Source organism: Neophocaena asiaeorientalis, unplaced genomic scaffold (assembly GCF_003031525.2).
Source record: "Neophocaena asiaeorientalis asiaeorientalis breed wild unplaced genomic scaffold, Neophocaena_asiaeorientalis_V1.1 scaffold134, whole genome shotgun sequence".
Classification (NCBI taxonomy): Eukaryota; Metazoa; Chordata; class Mammalia; order Artiodactyla; family Phocoenidae; genus Neophocaena; species Neophocaena asiaeorientalis.
This window is the reverse complement of record NW_020185339.1, coordinates 29,421,707-29,441,946: the sequence shown is the minus strand read 5'-3', so window position 1 is coordinate 29,441,946 and position 20,240 is coordinate 29,421,707. Positions and strand designations below refer to the sequence as shown.

Here is a 20,240-nt window from a genome sequence, read left to right as displayed (position 1 = left end):
ACACAAATAAGGCCAATTGTCAATCAGTTAACTCTACAAAATGAAAAATGGCATTTAAACGCACAGTGGTGTCTAGATAGCCTTGATACTACTATTTAAATAAATAAGAACTAGGTTTTGTGCAATTACAGCTACTAAAGTTAAATCGGAATAAAAACCAAGTCCTGGGCTTCCCTGGTGGCGCAGTGGTTGAGAGTCCGCCTGCCGATGCAGGGGACACGGGTTCGTGCCCCGGTCCGGGAAGATCCCACATGCCGCGGACCGGCTGGGCCTGTGAGCCATGGCCGCTGAGCCTGCGCGTCCGGAGCCTGTGCTCCACAACGGGAGAGGCCACAATAGTGAGAGGCCCGCGTACCACAAAACAAACAAACAAACAAAAAAAACAAGTCCTGCCAGGGAATTAACAAAGATGAAAATAAGTTCAAATAAATTCTAGATGATCCTCTGGGTGGCCTTAAGAGTGCCTAGGACAATCAACCCTAGAATCAAATTAACCCCCAAGACATCCTTAAAATTGCTGTTAGATACTTATGATTTGGTGACTTTTCAAAATCTGCCCCCAGCTTTGACAAACATCCATAAGAAACTAACTCTCTTTATCTGGAGATCACCGAAAAACATTATAAGAACCCAACAGAAAAACTCCAACCACTCATTTTGATTTAAGCCAGGTAGGTTTTTTAATTTAAATTTTGGCCAAAGCAGCTGTGTTCTGTATTTGTCCAGAGCAAATCTTAGCCTCTAAATGGTAAAACAATTTAAGACAGCATCTCAAGTTGGGATTCCTTACCTCGAACAAGTTGAGTGCACTTTACCACATGTGTATGTGGGTGATCAATTGTTAGTTCAAAGCCTAAAAACAAAAAAGGTAACTGGTTAAAAAGCTAACGATACTCAAAATATTTTATATTTCTTTTATCTGAGTCATCATTGAAGGCCTCCCTCATTTTCTGGTCCCAAACCTGCCTGTTTAGAGGCTAAGAGAGTCAAAGTATGGAGCACACTCTTCTTTAAGATTATCTTCAAAGGTGCTTATGTTTTGAGCTAGAAGGCACCACTCAGATAATAAAGCTAATGCAGTCTCAAGATCCCTGAGCTACCAAAAACTTCTAAACACAAAACATTTTCTTAGGGACAATAGAATATAATACATGGTTGGAAGAAGCAATTACTCATGTAATAATTATCTTCGAAAGCTTAACCTTGAGAAAACATTTTGAACCCTATTCCTCTCTTACCTCCGTTTTGTCCCTTTTCATCATCTCAATTACTGTAAGTACTGATCATTTTATCTAACTCTAAATGATCTTTACCAAAATTACTTAAGGAAGATCGGTATGTCTACAAAAATTTTCAATGGAGTTTCTCTTTTTGAGTATATAAATTAAAATTTTCAATGAAATTTCTCTTTTTGAGTATGCAAATAAAATTTTCCAGTACAAGTAAGGAAATTCTAGGGAATTCCCTGGCGGTCCAGTGGTTAGGACTTGGCACTTTCACTACAGAGGGCCTGGGTTCAATCCCTGGTCGGGGAACTAAAATCCCACAAGTTGCGTGCCGCAGCCAAAAAATTTTAAAAATAAAAATAAAGTCTGAGACAAACTGATTAAAAGAAAAAAAAATTCTATTGAGAAATTTACTTGATGCAAATTATTCTAAAAGTATAATTGATTCTTGCTAATTAGATCTTACTGCTTTCCACATTAAAATATTAATAAAAATTTACTCCACCAGAAAAATATCATTGTCCCCTAAAATATGGCTACCTTGAAGAAAACTAATTTAAAGTAAAAATTCACAGACACTAACTTCAGAGACAAACTTTGAAGAATTCACTGTATGTTTGTACATACAAAAATACAGCCCTACCAGTAACTTTCCAACATAACTCATGAAATACTCCCCTACCTAAAGAGAAAAATGATAGCCCAAAAGAACTAGAAAATCTTTATTTTCCATATTTGCTAAGCTTTTAAAGGCAGTCTCTTTGATGAAAATAATAATAGATAATAGCAGAACATCATCAGTTCTTTAGCCCATCAACTGCTATAGCTTGAATTCCTCCACCTCCACTCCACTGTTCTGAACACTGACTATCAATTTTAAAAACAAATGCTGTTATCTAAATATAATGACAAGCAGACTATAAAAATCCATGGAAGGAAAAAAAGTTGTTTAGATAGTTTCTGTCATTATTTATCAGAAAGTTAAAAAACTGCCAAATCTTAACAAGCAAATCATGAATCCTAGAATATAAAACAAACAAACAAAAAACCCCTGCTAACCGCTATTTCAAAGGTCAGCCGTGCCTGCATTCTCTCTGGTATAGGCCAGGGTTAAATGACCTCTAAAATGTGCAAAAACCTTCCCAAGAAATTCTCTTCCTATTTCCTATATTGCAAATTTTGAAATCATTACATTATGTACATATTTCTTTAATGTTTTAAAGGAAAATAAACTTACCTAAAGTCTGCAGAATTATGCTTTCTAATATCACCAGATCTTGAACTTGTTGCAGGTAAGCCTGCAGGTGAGAAGTCAAATTACTCCCCCAAAAGATACAATATATAATATATAAAGTGTAGGCAAATTCTAACAACCTCCAAGGGGAATCAAAGCCTCAAAAGGCAAGGGTGGGGTTATGAGGGAGAGTAGGAACTGAAATTAACCCTTATTCCTAACAGATTCTCCTTAAAAAAAAAAAAAAAAAAGTGGTATAGTGAGAGATGTCACTTTATTTACAAATGGCTACAGAAAAAGCACCAGAGAGCTAGTTCATTTTCAGACTGACATTTTAGGTTCTAAAGTTCATATGATGTACACAGAATCCTACAGGCAATAGGCAATCTCAAACATTTGACTCCTGTTAAACCTTCCTTTTGGAGTAATGCTAGGTTTTTAAAATTCATAAATGGGTTCAAAGGAAAAGGGAACAAACAAAAAATTCTTTCAGATTTGTACTGGCCATTACTGTAGCCACTATCCACACATGGCTATCGAGCACTTGAAATGTGTTATGAGTGTAGAATACACACTGAATTGTGAAGACTTAGTTAAGAAATAATAATGTAAACCACTTCATTAATAATGTTTTAAAATTGATTATATGCTGAAATGACTATATTTTGGGGTTAAAGAAAATAATATATAAAATATAATATATTAAAATTAATCTTAATTTTTTTAAGTAAAGATTTTTATATAAAGCTTAATGAAAAGTTTAAAATATTTAATTACGTATGTGACTTCCCCTATATTTCTATTGGACAGCACTGGTCTAGAACTCTAGGAGAATGAGATTTGAGCTAGGAGTTAAGAGACTTATGTTGCTGCTAACTTTCCTCTGAACCTTATGATCTTGAATAAGTCCAGTAAGGACTTAAACTATGCTAGTTCCCCTTTCCATATAGTGAAGAAAGTATATTCTCCTAGTCACCTGATAAGAGAGGCTCAAGTGAGAAGTCATGTAAATATACTTGAAAGAAAAAAAAATAAAGTAGGGATTTTATTTTTTGTTTTATTTTGTTAAAATAAAGTTTTATTTGGTCAATTCTATAGACCAGTGGCAGTTAGTAGTCTCTAACGTAAATAAAAGTCCAGACCAACAGCTATTCAACAAAACTACTGGTGCAGCCCAAAGAGAAAACAAAGTAAGTCAAGACACTACTATGCAAAACACTTAATTTACATAATAAGGGGCTATTATCAAAACAAACCATCCCCACAGCCACTTTGCCCAATATGATCAGAAGAACACACAATTCCACTTAATCTGATAATGGATGACTCATGCACCCACTGTAACAGACAAATAATCTAGTAACAGAAATCCATAATTTTTCTCCAAACTCATCATTCCCCAATCACTGATTTCTAAAGCCGGGAGAGTTTCCCTTCTTTAGAAGGTCAAGGAAGGATGGAAAGGGAAAAAAAGCTATATGTATACACATAGAATAAAGGTGTGGAAGAATATATATCTGAACTGGAATCGGCAGTATCCTCCTAGGAGAAGGAGGGGAGATGAGCTTTACCTTTGACTTTAAATGATTCTTTAGTGTTTGGGTTCTTTTATAATGAGCATACTTGTAATTTCTTAAAAAGTTAAGCACACATGCACCAGTGACAAGATTCACTTAAAAAAAATTCATTAACAAAAAATCTAAAAGAATTTTCTTCATAGTGATATTATAGTGGTTAAAAGCTGGAAATTATCTTAAGAGAAAATGGTTAAAATATATGTATGTTTATGACAAAATACGATATCAATATTTAAAGGAAGCAGAGAATTGATGGGAAAATATTTGTCATACAGTAAGTGAAAAAAGCAGGTATAAAATATATACATGTGTAGCTACTCATAGAAAAGAAGCTGGAAATACTGGTTCATTTATATATCTGTGGTACAAATTACATCTAGGTAATATATTTTCTTCTTTTTCTGCATTTTCCAATTTTACCAGAATGAAATCAATTAACTTTTGCCATAAATTTCTGGGATGTTTTTGTTAAGGAAAAAACACTAAAAGTTCCTTTAACAGCCCCAATTCAGACTTCAGTAAATCAAAGTTAAAAAACTAAGTTATGATCAAAATAAATTAAGAAAGACAGATGTGTGTAATTAATCCCCTACCTCACTCCTAGTATCAGGAAGTGATTCCTGTGGATGGAGACAAGCATGTGCTACCTTGATGACGTGTTCCAATTTTTTGGGCTGCTCCTCTACTTTGGCTGCTAAAAATAAGGCTGCTGGAGCCACAGACTGGATGAAGAGAAAATAAATCACATTTATTATTTGTTTATTTCTAGAGTAAGGTAGATCTAAAAAAGAACTAAGTCTTAAACCAACTTCTTTGCTTACCTCAACTTCGTCACCTCTTGCTTATGCTTTCTCCTCCTCTACTTAAATATCTTCTCCTCTCCTATCCATTAACCACGTCCACTTCTGAAAACCAATCCTTCAACAAACTCTCATTAAAAGCTACCTATTCAAGAAACCACTAGATGTAAATAGACAGCTTTCTATTTAAAATGAGATTATTAAGTTTTATCAAAGCACTCTATATACTTTTTTTAAAGAGTAAACTGAAATGTCCAGAATCAGCAAATCCATGGAGACAGAAGTAGATTAGTGGTTGCCGGGGGCTGGGAGAAGAGAGGAATGGGAGTGACTGCTAAAGCATGAGGGGTTTCTTTCTGGGGTAATGTAAATGCTCTGAAATTAGATCATGGTGATGGTTGCCCAACTCTGAATATACTAAGAACCAGTGAATTGTACACCCAAAAGAGGAAATTTATTGTATGCGAATTACCTCAATTATACTTACATATGGAGAGGAGCACAAATCTTTAAAAAAGAATTCAAAGTATAGTATTATATTCAACGGCTTATAAGTAGAAGGTACTTAGAGGGGAAAAAAAAAGTCAAGCCAGGGAATTCCCTGGCAGTCCAGTGGTTAGGACTTGGCACTCTCACTGCCAGGACCAGGGTTCCATCCCTGGTTGGGGAACTAAGATACTGTAAGCCTCGAAGCACAGCCAAAATAAAAAAGTCAAGCCAATCCACAAGCAGACAGAAAACTCAGACACTAAACAAGAAATCAGAGCAATAGGACATAAACATAGCCTGGTGATCTGGGAAACCTCAGGAAGCACAACGTCTCTAGAACCTTAAGAATATTTCAATGAATCAAAGATGGCAATGGCATGAACTACAATTCACCAGGAGTTAAAGAAAGCAATAAATAATTTTATAAAAGTGAAATATCTATTTACTGAGTAGAACTGACATGCATTCTAACACTTATTTGTATCCCTGCAGTTATCTGTTATACTTTGCTAGAAAAGATTTTTCTCCACAAATTCAATTCAGAATAACAATTCTCTTCCTTCATATTTGTTGCAGTTATATATGGAGCTTGCTACATATATTCTACTAGACCTTAGGATAAAGAAATAAAAACCAGAGGAAAATGGGCACGAACAAATGTGTGAGAAATCGGGGCATAAAGCACATTTTGAACACTAAACTGAGTAGTTTAGTTAAAAGATATAAATAAAGTGATGTGGGACACAAAAGATTTTTAAGAAGAGAGTGACATTACAGATTTTAGAAAAAAAAATGCAGAGTTTAAGAAATATTTGGAAAGGTTAATCCAGAGGTAGGTGGTACTAAACGGAAAGGATAGATACATTAAAAGTTAATTTTATTAAAGAGAAAATTTTAATAATACAGGCAGGGACTTCCCAGGTGGCACAGTAGTTAAGACTCCGTGCTCCCAATGCAATGGGCCCAGGTTCGATCCCTTGTCGGAGAACTAGAGCCCACATGCATGCCCCAACTAAGGAGGCCGCCTGCCCCAACTAAGGAGGCCGCCTGCCACAACTAAGACCCGGCACAACCAAATAAATGAATAAAATAAACAAATAAATATTAAAACAACAATAATGATAACACAGGCATTAGGAAATAAAGTTTAGAGTAGGCACTAGCAGTAGAAATAAAGTAAAAAAGAAACCCAGCTTTCACCTTGGAAAACAAATAGGTTTTCAGTAAATATATGTATTTGTATACAGAGAAAAAAATTCTAATGGAATATACACCAAAACGTTATCAGGATTATCTCTGAACACTGAGTTATAGGGAAACCATCACTTTCTCCTTTAATCTGTCCTCTTTCAATTTTTTTTTTTTTTTTTTTTTGGCTGCATTGGGTCTTTGTGGCTGCACATGGGCTTTTTTCTCTAGTTGTGGTGAGCAAGGGCTACTCTTCGTTGCGGTGCACAGGCCTCTCATTGCGCTGGCTTCTCTTGTTGTGGAGCATGGGCTCTAGGCGCGCGGGCTTCAGTAGTTGTGGTGCGTGGGCTCAGTAGTTGTGGCACACGGGCCAGTAGTTGTGGCTCGTGGGCTTTAGAACGCAGGCTCACTAGTTGTGGCGCACAGGCTTAGTTGCTCCGTGGCAATGTGGGATCTTCCAGGCCAGGGATCGAACCCACATCCCCTGCATTGGAAGGTGGATTCTAAACCACTGCACCACCAGGGAAGTCCCTGTCCTCTTTTAACTTTATGATGACAATATATATTTATAGGGGAAGAAAAAATTGTACCACTATAAAAATTAACGGGACTTTATAACTGATTGGACACAGGGGAAAAGGAAAAGAACAACTCAGAGACAACACTTAAGATTTTAAGCCTACAACTTTGCTTTCAAGAGGCTAAGAATATATTTGAAAGACTCTAACTAAAATATGATATACAAACAATGGCTTACAAGGCAAGATAATATCTGTTAAGTGAAAGACCACAAGAGATAAATTTCAACCTCCTTTTTGTCCAATCAACCATATAAATACTCATAGCTCCTCATGGAATCATATACCAAGCTAGCTTATCAAACTATTTTCCCATCAAAGGCAGTTTCCCAGAGGAATTCCAGGTAAGAGTATAAGATTTTCTCCATTTTAAAAGAACAATAATAATTCTAGCTAATACTTATTTGTTTGCTATATGCAGACACTTTGTAAATTAATTCACCTATATCCTACTAGGCACTAGGTAGGCACTATTATTGACCCCAAAGAGATGAGAAAACTGAGGCGTATGGTAACTTGCTCAAAGGCATATAGCTGGTAGGCAGTGCAGCAAGGATCCGCATCCAGACAAGTCTGACTCCAGAGCCCATCCTCTTAACCACTAAACTTGACCTTTTAAGAGTCAGCTAATGAGAATAATATACACCCAAATTTGTCAGCTATTAAAAGACAACACCTGTATATCAAATATTATAAAATACAGAATAAATACACACACACCAAGTTGCTCACCACTACTTTTACATTCCCCCACTTGAAAACTTTTAGGACAGTACATACAGAAATTCAATTAATGAGGTTGAATTTCTTCTCAAAAAGAGAGTAAATGCAATGGCAGGATTTAAGTGAGAATAAACCAGTCATTTAATCATGTCTGCTAAGAAATAAAGTTTATTTCAATCAAAAGACAGCTTCTCTACCTTCCAAGGTATTGGAAATATACTATATCTTGTTCTGAGTGATGGTTATGTGTATATAATGCAAAAAGTAATCATGCTGCACACCTCAGACTTTTGTGCTTTATGTTATGCCTCAACAAAAATTTTAAAATTTTTTTAAAAAGGCAAGGACTCTAGGCTTGAAAACACTATAAACGAAGAGTTACAACAAAACGAAAAAAGTATTCACAGCACATGACATACGGCTCTGATATATAAAGAGCTCATTTAAATGAGAAAATCAAAAAAAATAAAACAGGGGCAAAAAGAAACAACAGACAATTTTTAAGTCATTTCTTCAATTTCACAAGAACAATGACCAAAAAAAATAGGCATCAGAAGTTCAACTTCACTAATTGAAGAAATGTAAATTAAGAAAATAACTTAGGGCTTCCACTATCTTGCTCACCACTCTAGCCCTAGTGCTTGACAAGTAGTTAGAACTTAATATTTCTTGAAGTAATGAGTATTTGTTGTTAGTGAGGATGCAGAGGAAAGAACCCTCCCCCACAGTGCTAGAAACAATGTATGTTGATATAATCTTTCAGTAGAGCAAACTGACACAAAAAAACGTTTAAATGCATACCCTTGGACACAGCAATTCCACCTATAGGAATTTATAAAATAGTCATATAAGTGCATGATATATGTACCAGACTAACTTATGTAACATTATTTATAATACAATAAACTATAAACAACCCCAATATCCACCAATAGAGAGCTGGTAAAATAAATTATAGTAACTACTCAAATAAATACTATGTGGCCACTTAAAATGAGAACCCAATAAGAAAATGTCCAATACATACATACTGTTAAGCAATAAAGGCAACTGTGTAAGAGTGGTACAGTAAGAAGTGATTTTTATAGAAATACATAAATGCTGGTACTATATGCACAGAAAAATGTCTGAGACACTATTACCAAAATGTTTATCAAAGGTTACTTCTGGAGGATGGGATTACAGAAGAGCTTTCACTTTCTGCCTTACACGTTTCTGTACTGTTTTAATTTTTACCATGAGCACTTACTACCTTTGTAATAAGAAAAAATAACAAGAAAAATGTATGAGCACTTCACACTACATACTACATTTCAATGCCACAACAATGTATTAAGTCCCCTCAAATTTGAATTTGGACTCATCACAGCTAAACTCCTAGAATTAACATACTAAAGGAGTGATATTTTTCATCTGTTAATTCCAGAATGTGCCTAAAACCAATTCTCTAAAGAGGACCAATAACCTCAAACTAAAAGAATCACTGGGGCTTCCCTGGTGGCGCAGTGGTTTAGAGTCCGCCTGCCGATGCAGGGGACGCGGGTTCGTGCCCCGGTCCAAGAAGATCCCACATGCCGCGGAGCGTCTGGGCCCATGCCCCATGGCCGCTGAGCCTGCGCGTCCAGAGCCTGTGCTCCGCAACGGGAGAGGCCACAACAGTGAGAGGCCCGCGTACCGCAAAAAAAAAAAAAAAAAAAAAAAAATTGGATTTTGGAAAAGGTCATAAACTCCAGAAGAATCTCTTTATATTGGATAATTACCAGATCATTCATTCATTCAACAAGTTTACTGAAAGTGCTTTAGAGGATACACAGAAAAGTGAGTCTCTGTCCTTGCTAAGATAAACGCATAGAAAATAAAACAAGATATAATTTAAAAGGTAAAAATAGGGGAAATATACATACACACACACATACATATGCATAGAGTGGACAAATTGATTTGAGATGTAGTTCACCCTGGATTTCAAACCTTTACCATAATAAAAGAAATGTAGAAAACTTTCATAATGGGCAAGACAACTATGGACTTCCTCTTCAAATTCTGTTCTTTATCCACTACTTTCTATTCTAGAGCTATCAGACAGCCTCATTAAATGTTTCTCTCTCTCTTATTAAGAGTGTGTTCCTTGCAATCAGAGGAGGTAGGGAGGTTAAGGGTAGGAGACAGCCCAACTGATTGAATAATCAGCAAAAATTGGGAATAGTTAATCCACACTCTAAAGGGTTTCCTGTGCAATTATTCCCAATACTGAGTCCACCAATATCTTACAAGAGCAATATCTAACTTTCCAGTTTCTCTTCCTATGGCATAAAAATTCAAAACCTATCATCCTGGGACTTCCCTGGTGGCACAGTGGTTAAGAATCTGCCTGCCAATGCAGGGGTCATGGGCTTGAGCCCTGGTCCGGGAAGATCCCGCATGCCGTGGAGCAACTAAGCCCGTGCACAACTACTGAGCCTGTGCTCTAGAGCCCACGAGCCACAACTACTGAAGCCCGGGCACCTAGAGCCCGTGCTCCACAACAAGAGAAGCCATCGCAACGAGAAGCCCACACACCGTAACGAAGAGTAACCCCCGCTCGCCACAACTAGAGAAAGCCTGAGCGCAGCAATGAAGACCCAATGCAGCCAAAAATAAATAAATTTATTAAAAAAAAAAAAAAACTATCATCCTAAGGAAAAGTCTGAAACACCTTTCCTCAAAACGTAACCTTTTCTTAAAAAAATAATGAAATATTTGACTCACAAATCCATATGAAGTGTTCAAGTTTAGCCCTATTACCTTGTGATTTTATTAAACAAATATAAGCTTACCTGCAACTGGGATATCACTATGCACTCGCTTCCAAGTCATTTACAATAATGTTAAATAGGACCATTTCAGGTAGCAAAACTGAAAATAGCACTATTTACAATTCTGTCCAGAAAAAAAAAAATCCCTTTATTACTATTATTTTCTTTTTTCTGTCTTAAAAGTCATCCCCCAGTTATCACATAACACACCTTCCCCTTCCAACTGGTCATTGATGGGAATTTTATCAAAGGTTTTTAGAAAATGTAAATGACTTAACATTCACTTGTTTTCCTGTGCCCATATTATTATTAAACATTTCAAAAATCACACTTAAATTAAGTGTAATGCTACCCAACTTTAATGCTACTCTCCCAATCCAAAAATGTTAAGTTTAAATGTTCAATAATCTATTTTATTAGAGAATCCACCTACTCTAAGGATGCACTAAAGCTAAACAACTAGCTAGACACTTTACAGGAAAACTGGAAGGCTGGATTCAGAACAGCAGTGTGACACATAATGAAAGTGATCAATCATAAACTTTAAACTTCAAATCCCAGTTCAGCAGCAAAGATCAACCATAAAAGAAATATGAAGTTGAGATTAATCACAAAAGGATTACACCATATATAAAAATTATACTTACATTTCGATGGAACTGTGTAAAGGACTGAATCATGTAGAATCGATGCATGTACACTATAGCAGTGTTGATGGTCAATTGTGAGCTAAAGTGTTCAAGTTAAGGTCCCAAAACAGATGGGCAGTACAATTCCCAAAAATACAACCTCTATATCCTCCCAAAAGGACCATGCAGCCAAGCACAGTGGATGCCCCTAAATGAAAATCATACTTACCTCTCAGGGGTGTGGAGAAAGGGACACCTCCTGCATTCTTAGTGGAAACGCAAATTGATGCAGCCGCTATGAAAAACAGTATGGAGGTTCCTTAAAAAACTAAAAATAGGGACTTCCCTGGTGGAGCAGTGGTTAAGAACCCGCCTCCCAATGCAGAGGACACTGGTTCGAGCCCTGGTCCAGGAAGATTCCCACATGCCGTGAAGCAATTAAGCCCGTGTGCCACAACTACTGAGCCTGCGCTCTAGAGCCCACGAGACACAGCTACTGAGCCCACGCACCACAACTACTGAAGCCCGCGCACCTAGGGCCTGTGCTCCGCAACAAGAGAAGCCAGCGCAATGAGAAGCCTGCATACCTCAACGAAGAATAGCCCCCACTCGCCACAACAAGAGAAAGCCCACACGCAGCAACGAAGACCCAACACAGCCAAAAATAAATAAATAAAATAAATTTTTTTAAAAAAAGAAAGAAAAGGTGCATGCACCCCAATGTTCATAGCAGCACTATTTACAATAGCCAAGGCATGGAAACAACCTAAATGTCCATCAACAGATGAATGGATAAAGAAGATGTAGTGTATATATACAGAATGGAATACTACTCAGCCATAAAAAAAGAATGAAATAATGCCATTTGCAGCAACATGGATGGACCTAGAGATTATCACACTAAGTCAGTCAGAAAGAGAATGACAAATACCATATGATATCACTTAAATGTGGAATCTAAAATATGACACAAATGAACTCATTTATGAAACAGAAACAAACTCACAGACCCAAAAATCAAACTTAAGGTTACCAAAGGGGGAAAAGGGATAAATTAGGAGTTTGGGATTAGCAGATACAAATGACTATATATATTAAAAAAAAACTATGTATATATATGTATAACTGAATCACTTTGCTGTACACCTGAAACTAACATAACGTTGTACATCTATACTTCAACTTTAAAAAAAAAAAGAAAATCATACTTTCCTCTAAGAATTAAAAAGCAAATCTGTTCTTTCATCAATTAACTTCCAATTGACACTTAACACACTGTCTTATATGTAACAGATATTCACTATAAAGTTGCTGAATTAATAAACAAGCAAAGCTTCTCAGCATGTGGATCAAGAAGGAATATGAACAAAACTATATAAGACCTAAACCTGTTACTTGCCTACTGAAAATCCTGCCAAGGTGATATACTTGCACAGGATATCTCTTCAAATGATTTACAACACTCTCCCTGATCTGCCCCCTAGGTATGTCTCCACTTATCTCCTCACCTTCTAAGCTCCAGCAATTACCTTTTCAGTTCTACTTCTCTCTGGCACTCATAAGGTGATCCCCGGGACCAGAAACACTATGATTTGATATTCATTCAGTGAGTTATTTGATACTCACTAAAAAGAAAAACATTTTTTCTGATTTTAATTTTTAAAGAGCTCCATTTCTAGTTATTACAAAATATTGGCTACAGTCCCTTGTTGTGCAATAAATCCTTATAGCCTAACTTACAGCCAGTAGTTTGCCCCTCCCTTCTCTCCCCACCGGTAACCACTAGTCTGTTCTCTGTATCTGTGAATATGCCTTTTTGTTTTCACTAGTTTGTTGTATTTCTTAGGTTCCACATATAAATGATATCACATATTTGTCTTTCTCTGACTACTTCACTTAGTATGATAATCTCTAGGTCCATCCATGTTGCTGCAAATGGCATTATTTCATTCTTTTTTATGGCTGAGTAGTATTCCATTGTGTATATATACCACATCTTCCTTATCCATTCATCCTTCAATGAACATTCAGGTTGCTTCCATACCTTGGCAATTATAAATAATGCTGCTATGAACACTGGGGTGCATGTATATTTTCAAATATGTGTTTTTGTTTTTTTCAGATATATACCCAGGTGTGGAATTGCTGGGTCAAACAGCAGTTCTATTTTTAGCTTTTTGAGAAACCTCCATACTGTTTTCCACAGTGACTGCACCAAGCTACACTCCCACCAACAGTGTACAAGGGTTCCCTTGAAAAGAGAAACTTTTGAATGTCTTATTATAAAGACCTCAGAAAACAATGTGGGATATACAGAGATAAGACAGTACCACAATGGCAACAACCTTAATAACACACATGTAAAAAGGAAAGTGCTAGGATGCACTGAAACAGAATTAAAAAAAAAAAAAAAAAAAGGTTTAACTCAGTATTGACTGGATGCTTAGGAAACAAACTGGATACAGGCACCAAAGAGGACACCACGTTTGAAGTGAGCACAACCTTAAGACACAAACATACAGCCAGCAACACATTTAAGTGGAAGCTGCACCCAAGAATAAATTTTCATTTCCTGAGTGGAAAGAACTTTATATAGCTTTCTCTGCTACAAAGTGAGTAGGTTTTCTGACAAACAAAAACACTTAAAGGGGAAAAAAATCAATAAATCTTTGAAATATGAGGAAAACGAATATACATTAGCACTCTGAGTAACTTTAAAACACAGTATTTTATAAAAGGTTTTTTAGAACATTAGATCTGTAGGTCTACATCCCTACAAATCTACACTGACATCCTTCCTTCCTCTGAAATGCTAGAAAACTCTTAACAGTAGCTACTTTAACATATGAGTGCCAAGCATTGTGTTGGGCATAGAAATCAAATTCATGAGTTATCACCCCCATTTTACAGACAAGAAAACCAAGAATTCGACAGGTTTCTTAAACAACTAGTATGGGGAAGGAACGGATTTTAAGCCAAAGCTGGGGCATTAATTCTAGACCACTCTCTTTATAAGACCTTCAGGTATCGAAATTTCTCAAAACTCTCTTTACACACTAAGTTCAAGAGGCAGCCATCAACAGTGCAATCTCCACCAGATCCCTAGGGCATAGTAGAAAAGCAGAATCTCGAAGTCACCAGAGTAGGAGATCAGAACTCACTGAAAACAGACTACGAGGAAGAGGAGTTAAAACACAAAGCGGAAAGGATACGCGTTCCCAGCAAGGTTGATGGCACGGGTGAGCGAGCGGGAAATTAACTCGGCCTCGCTTCCCTCCAGCGAACGCCTAACTTCAGTTCGCCCCATCGTAGGCTCTCCTAACTAGACATCCAGTCCCTGCCCACCCTCTTCCCTTCTGTCTGACAGACCTTGAAGCCTGGACGCCCAAACAGGGCGGGACCTACTCCAAGGCCGAAGGCCTAGGCCGCAAGGATACACGTTAAGACGTTGGCCCATGTCCTGGAGCAGATTGGCCGCCTGCTGGCGATAAGAAAGTTCTTTATCGGGGTCCAGGCCAAAACGACGGGATGGGCTATTTTCCAGCTGTTCTCGAGTAAAATACCACCGTTTATTGTTGTTCTTTCTCTCTCCCTCCATAGTGCTTCAACCAAAAGGCAGCGGCGGCGGCTGCAAGCACTTCCCAGCGTCACCTAAGCGGCGACACACATCCGCTGTACGGAGACAACTGCGACGTGACAAACTTCCGCCAGGGGAGGACGGCTAGATTGTGACACGCTTCCGCCGACGGGTTGCTAAGTTAAAGAATCCACTTCCGGAACGGACCTCGGGTCGCTCTGTAGCCGAGTTAACGGGCAGCAGGAAACACCTTGCGTCGAGGACACAGGCGCCAGTCATGTGACCCTTGAGAGGCAAGGTGCGGTTAGGAGTTCTCGTTCAAAAATAAACCACGTCTCTTCCCGCGAGAACTGGGTTCTGCCTTCGCGCGCTGAGCAAAGCGGAATGCGGCGTCCGCTCACGCGCCGCTGGGCGGTTCCTCGGAGAACTTCGCTTGTGACGTAGGTGACGGTATAAAACTGGGCAGATGGCGAACTTAACAGAGAAAAGGGGTGAGACTGTCAAAAACTGAAAAAAGTAATCAAAGAGAGTAGCCCTACCGTATATTAGAACATAAAGCAACTGGAAAGCTCTTGCACTGTTGGTAGCAGTATAAATTACCCATTTGAAAAGCCGCGTTGCAATATGTAGCTAAAGCCTTGAAAACATTCCTTCGCCACGGTGAGCCAACTTAAAGGAATAAAATGGAATTAATGGAAATAATTTAGGGCTTACCACAATGCTGACTCTTAAATATACTATCTCATTTAATTGATACAACCCCAAGAGGTAGTGATATATTAATCCCTATTTTGCGAACGGGTGAACTCCTTCCGGGTGGAAAGCTTCCACTCCCACCCTGCGCACGCACAGATTTGTAAATTCCTGCCACCTGTCAAGATGAATCCCAGCTGTTTGAGGGCTGTTTGATCCTAGGCAAGATACTTAACTTCTCTGTGCCTCTTGTAAATGGTGTAGTACATATGGTTTAGTTTCTGAAAAGGTTTAAATGAAGATTTAATGAGTTTAAAGCATTTATATTAGTACCGGGCACGTACAAAACATTCAGTAGATTTTCTCATAATATTTATTACATTATATTGAAGTTGACGGCAAGAATAATACCATCTTCATTTTTGTATCCCTAGCACCTACGCAGTCAGTCCTGGCCCTAGTAGTCAATAAGTGTCAAACAACTGCTCACAACAACCTACAGTAGAGAAACAGGCTTGGGAAGATTAAGTAGTTTGTCCTACACTACACCACTTATCAGTGTAGATTTTAAAATCAAGTCTGATTCCATTGTTCTTTCTATTCTAGCAAGCTGTACTCTTGCTTTTCTGGAACAGTCAATTCACCTTGATTAAATTTCGGTAATATTAGAATCTTTTGTCTTTTATAATAAATATTTTGTGTTTTGTCATTTCTAGACATGGCTGTTCCCACTCAGTTTGATTCTAATTCATTCTCAGAAGTATTTTCTTCCACTCCAGGCCCTCCTCTGCCATATACTGCCTATAATTAGCTTTAGCTCTGTTTTACTCTGGAAGAATTCAGGAAAAAATACTTCAAGTTATAACATTAAAAATATTATGACTTCAAACCTCTTCCATGACAGACTTTTTTCTTTTAATAGAAAAGCACGTTCTCAGTTATGTCATCATGAATTTTGTCTTTTAAACAGCCAAAATTATTTCTCCCAGACTCCTTTTGCCTATTTCTCTGACCTGTGTTTGTTTCTCCACTAAATCTCTTGGATTGATGACCCCATTTTGAATTTGCAATGGTGGCTGTGTACCAATCTTCCAAGAAAACGTTCTGGTATCTGACAGGCTTCAGGCAATGCAGCTGCTAGCCAATGGCTTGCTACCCTGCCATACAGAAGAGGGGGACCTGTGTAAATCAGAGAACAGAAATATTCTTTGACTGAAGATGAAATTATTTGAAAGTAGGCAGCTGTGATTACATAATTGCTAAACATGAGTTTTTGATTCAGGCCTGGTTTCAAAGCCCCGCTATTCTTTTTTTTTTTTAAACTATCTCAACCACTTTTAAGTGTACGGTTCAGTAGTGTCAACTATATTTCACATTGTTAGGCAACAGGTATCTACAACTTTTTCTTTTTGCAAAACTGAAACTCTATACCCATTGAACAACTCCCCATTTCCGCCTACGCCCAGCCCTGACAACTCCCATTCTGCTTTCTGTTTCTTTGAGTTTGACTACTTTAGATATTTCGTATAAGTGGAATCATACAGTATTCGTCTTTCTGTGACTGGATTATTTCACTTAGTATAATGTCCTAAAATTTCCCAGTTACTGTATTAACTAGCTGTGTGATCATAAGGGTCATCCTGAACAGAACACCATCTGACATATGGTGGGTGTTCAATACATGCTTATTGTCAAAGATGTTAGCTTTCAGATACATTGCCCTTAAAGAACAATTGACAGGGCTTCCCTGGTGGCGCAGTGGTTGAGTGTCCGCCTGCCGATGCGGGGGATGCGGGTTCGTGCCCGGGTCCGGGGGGATCCCGCGTGCCGCGGAGCGGCTGGGCCCGTGAGCCGTGGCCGCTGGGCCTGCGCGTCCGGAGCCTGTGCTCCGCGGCGGGAGAGGCCACAACAGTGAGAGGCCCGTGTACCGCAAAAAAAAAAAAAAAAAAAGAACAATTGACAAAAATCTTAGACCAGAGGAATTTTCCTGTCCTTTTTTAAAATTTTAAATAGGACTCCATTCCCTGTAACTCACACTTGTAAGGCTACTTATTCTGGGTACAGGATGATATTTCATGGTTTGATCTTTTTTGTTTTGTGCTTGTGAATGTCATATTTCAGTCATGTCACACATTACCATTTACTACTTTTCAAACAGTTTCTCCCCAACATTCATAGAGTCTCCAAACTAAAATATGAAAGGATGGTGTGCTATTCATAACTATCCCCAACTCCATGTTCAGTGATGTGTATATTTACATAAGTTTATTGTAAAATCTACTGATTGAAAGGATGTATAGCATGCAATTTACAAAAATTACAATATACAATATTCTTTATCGTAAATTTCTCATAGCCAACTGATTCTCACAGAATGCTTTCATTGACTTTTGCCAAACTCTTGAATCAAGAACCAACCTATGATGGCATTTGACAAATGAATACAGGCATACCTTGAAGATATTGTGGGTTCAGTTCCAGACCACCACAGTAAAGTGAACATCGCAATAAAGCAAGTCACAGAAATTTTTTTGGTTTCCCAGTGCATATAAAAGTTATGTTTACACTATACTGTAGTCTATTAAGTGTGCAATAGCATTATGTCTAGAAAACAATATACATACCTTAATTAAAAAATAGTTTGTTGCTAAAAAATGCTAACTACCATCTTAATTAAAAAATATTTTGGGGGCTTCCCTGGTGGCACAGTGGTTGAGGGTCTGCCTGCTAGTGCAGGGGACACGGGTTCAAGCCCTGGTCTGGGAGGATCCCACATGCCGCGGAGCAACTGGGCCTGTGAGCCACAGCTACTGATCCTGCGCGTCTGGAGCCTGTGCTCCGCGACGAGAGAGGCCGCGATAGGGAGAGGCCTGTGCACTGCGATGAAGAGTGGCCCCCGCTTGCCGCAGCTAGAGAAAGCCCTTGCACAGAAACGGAGACCCAACACAGCAAAAATAAATAAATAAAGGATTTCATTAAAATATATATATATATTTTTTTGTTGCTAAAAAATGCTAACCACCATCTGAGCCTTCAGTGAGTTGTAATCTTTTTGCAATAGTAGCATCACTGACCACAGATCTCTATAACAAATATAATAATAATGAAAAAGAAATATTGCGAGAATTACCAAAACGTGACACAGAAACACAAAGTGAGCAAATGCTGTTGGAAAAAAAGTCTGAGCCAGTAGACTTGCTCAATGCAGTGTTGTCACAAACCTTCAATTTGTAAAAAGCATAGTATCTGCAAAGTGCAGTAAGGCAAAGTGCAGTAAAATGAGGGATGCCTGTATAGCTTTGATTTCTGGTTGACATTTTCATTTGCATTAATAAGATGAAAGTGAAACAATGAGACTTATGTTGGAACTTCACTTATTTGTTAATGACTTGAGCAACATCTTTGCTGAACTGGATAATAGTTTTTGAATACTGCAAAAATATTTCAATTTTTTGTGCTTTTGACAATGTAATGGCTACAGATATGATACACTTTTAAACTTAACCTACATTATTAACATTTTCTTGATCACTTTCTTGACAATCAACAAAACAAATTAAGACCTTGTTTGTAGTATTTGCCAATTTCTATAGTGTAAACTCTCCCACCATGGTCAATTTCAAACTACCAATGTGACATCACTGATCATGAAATTGGGAAGAGATGAAGGAACATACCATCACATAGTATTTCCTCCATACAGGTGCAATAGACAGGGACTGCTGGTTTCCCATCTGACATGTAAAGAGCTTGGAAATTATCACTCCTGTTTTCACAACAACAAAAAAACTGAACAAACTGAAAATCAATAACCCTTCTTAGATCCATCAGAGAATTGAAGTGACAGGGCAAATCTCCACCACAAAAACTAGAGAGACAGGCAAGATCAGAACAGGCAGAACACAGAATCATGGCTTACTAGGAGCAAAAACTACTACTGGAACCAGCAACTGACAGGAATACTTAAAGGGCAATTGACTAATTGGTGGAGACTGAACTAGATTGAAAGATTTTTTTAAAAACTCCTGGAGGCCCAGCCTAACGGGTTGCCCACATTTTCATGAGTTTTACCTCTAGGAGCCCCACAGGTCTTACTATGAAGATTGGAGAAAAATCCCTTCATCCTTCCAGCCGGGAGAGGGAAAAAGTAGCCATTTTGAAATATACCACAGCATTCCATTCTCCTTAACAAAGACCTTCCCTCAAGGGAAACTATTTAACAGAGCCTAACCAACGTGGGAGAAGGAAAATAACCAACTCCAGCTTCCTATAGCTGTCTTGTTTCATCTAAGAGGGAAAAAAGACAAGAAGCACCTGTGAAGGTCACAGACCAGGGACACAAGTTCACTAAAAGACCCAGACCGAATAGAATTATAGGACACTTCCCCTCCCCTGCACTTCACCAACACATCAGTTGGGCTGCTGTAACAGGTAACTACATATGAAAGAACTATAAACTCAGACCCTATTTAAGAAGGAGTTTCTACTTTAGCTATCACCCTCCTACCCCCACTCCCCAAACCCTAAGCAACCACTAATTTAAAATTTTCTCTTTCTTACCTAATCGCCCTGAGTAGAATCACCCATACAATGTTGAATAAAAATGGTGAGAGACAAAAAAAAAAAAAAAAAAGGGTTTCTAGGGTTTCCCTGGTGGTGCAGTGGTTGAGAATCCACCTGCCAATGCAGGGACACAGGTTTGAGCCCTGGTCTGGGAAGATCCCACATGCC

The 20,240-nt window shown here is 38.1% G+C and overlaps 1 protein-coding gene across 2 annotated transcripts in view; it reads right to left on the bottom strand.

Moving 5' to 3' along the window:
- CCNT1 (cyclin T1) overlaps nucleotides 1-15,007 on the bottom strand; it is a 28,918-nt gene extending 13,911 nt beyond the window's left edge. Inside the window, exons 1-5 of one of the 2 annotated variants that reach the window (XM_024737035.1) lie at nucleotides 14,677-15,007; nucleotides 11,258-11,339; nucleotides 4,631-4,759; nucleotides 2,464-2,524; nucleotides 791-853 (exon numbers count right to left, since the gene is read on the bottom strand). In XM_024737035.1, the coding sequence (XP_024592803.1) occupies nucleotides 791-853; nucleotides 2,464-2,524; nucleotides 4,631-4,759; nucleotides 11,258-11,339; nucleotides 14,677-14,837 (496 nt within the window). In that variant the 5' untranslated portion in view covers nucleotides 14,838-15,007. The remainder of the gene's footprint in view (nucleotides 1-790; nucleotides 854-2,463; nucleotides 2,525-4,630; nucleotides 4,760-11,257; nucleotides 11,340-14,676) is intronic. The other variant, XM_024737034.1, reaches the window with a different exon arrangement.
- Between the last annotated feature and the right edge of the window lie 5,233 nt (nucleotides 15,008-20,240).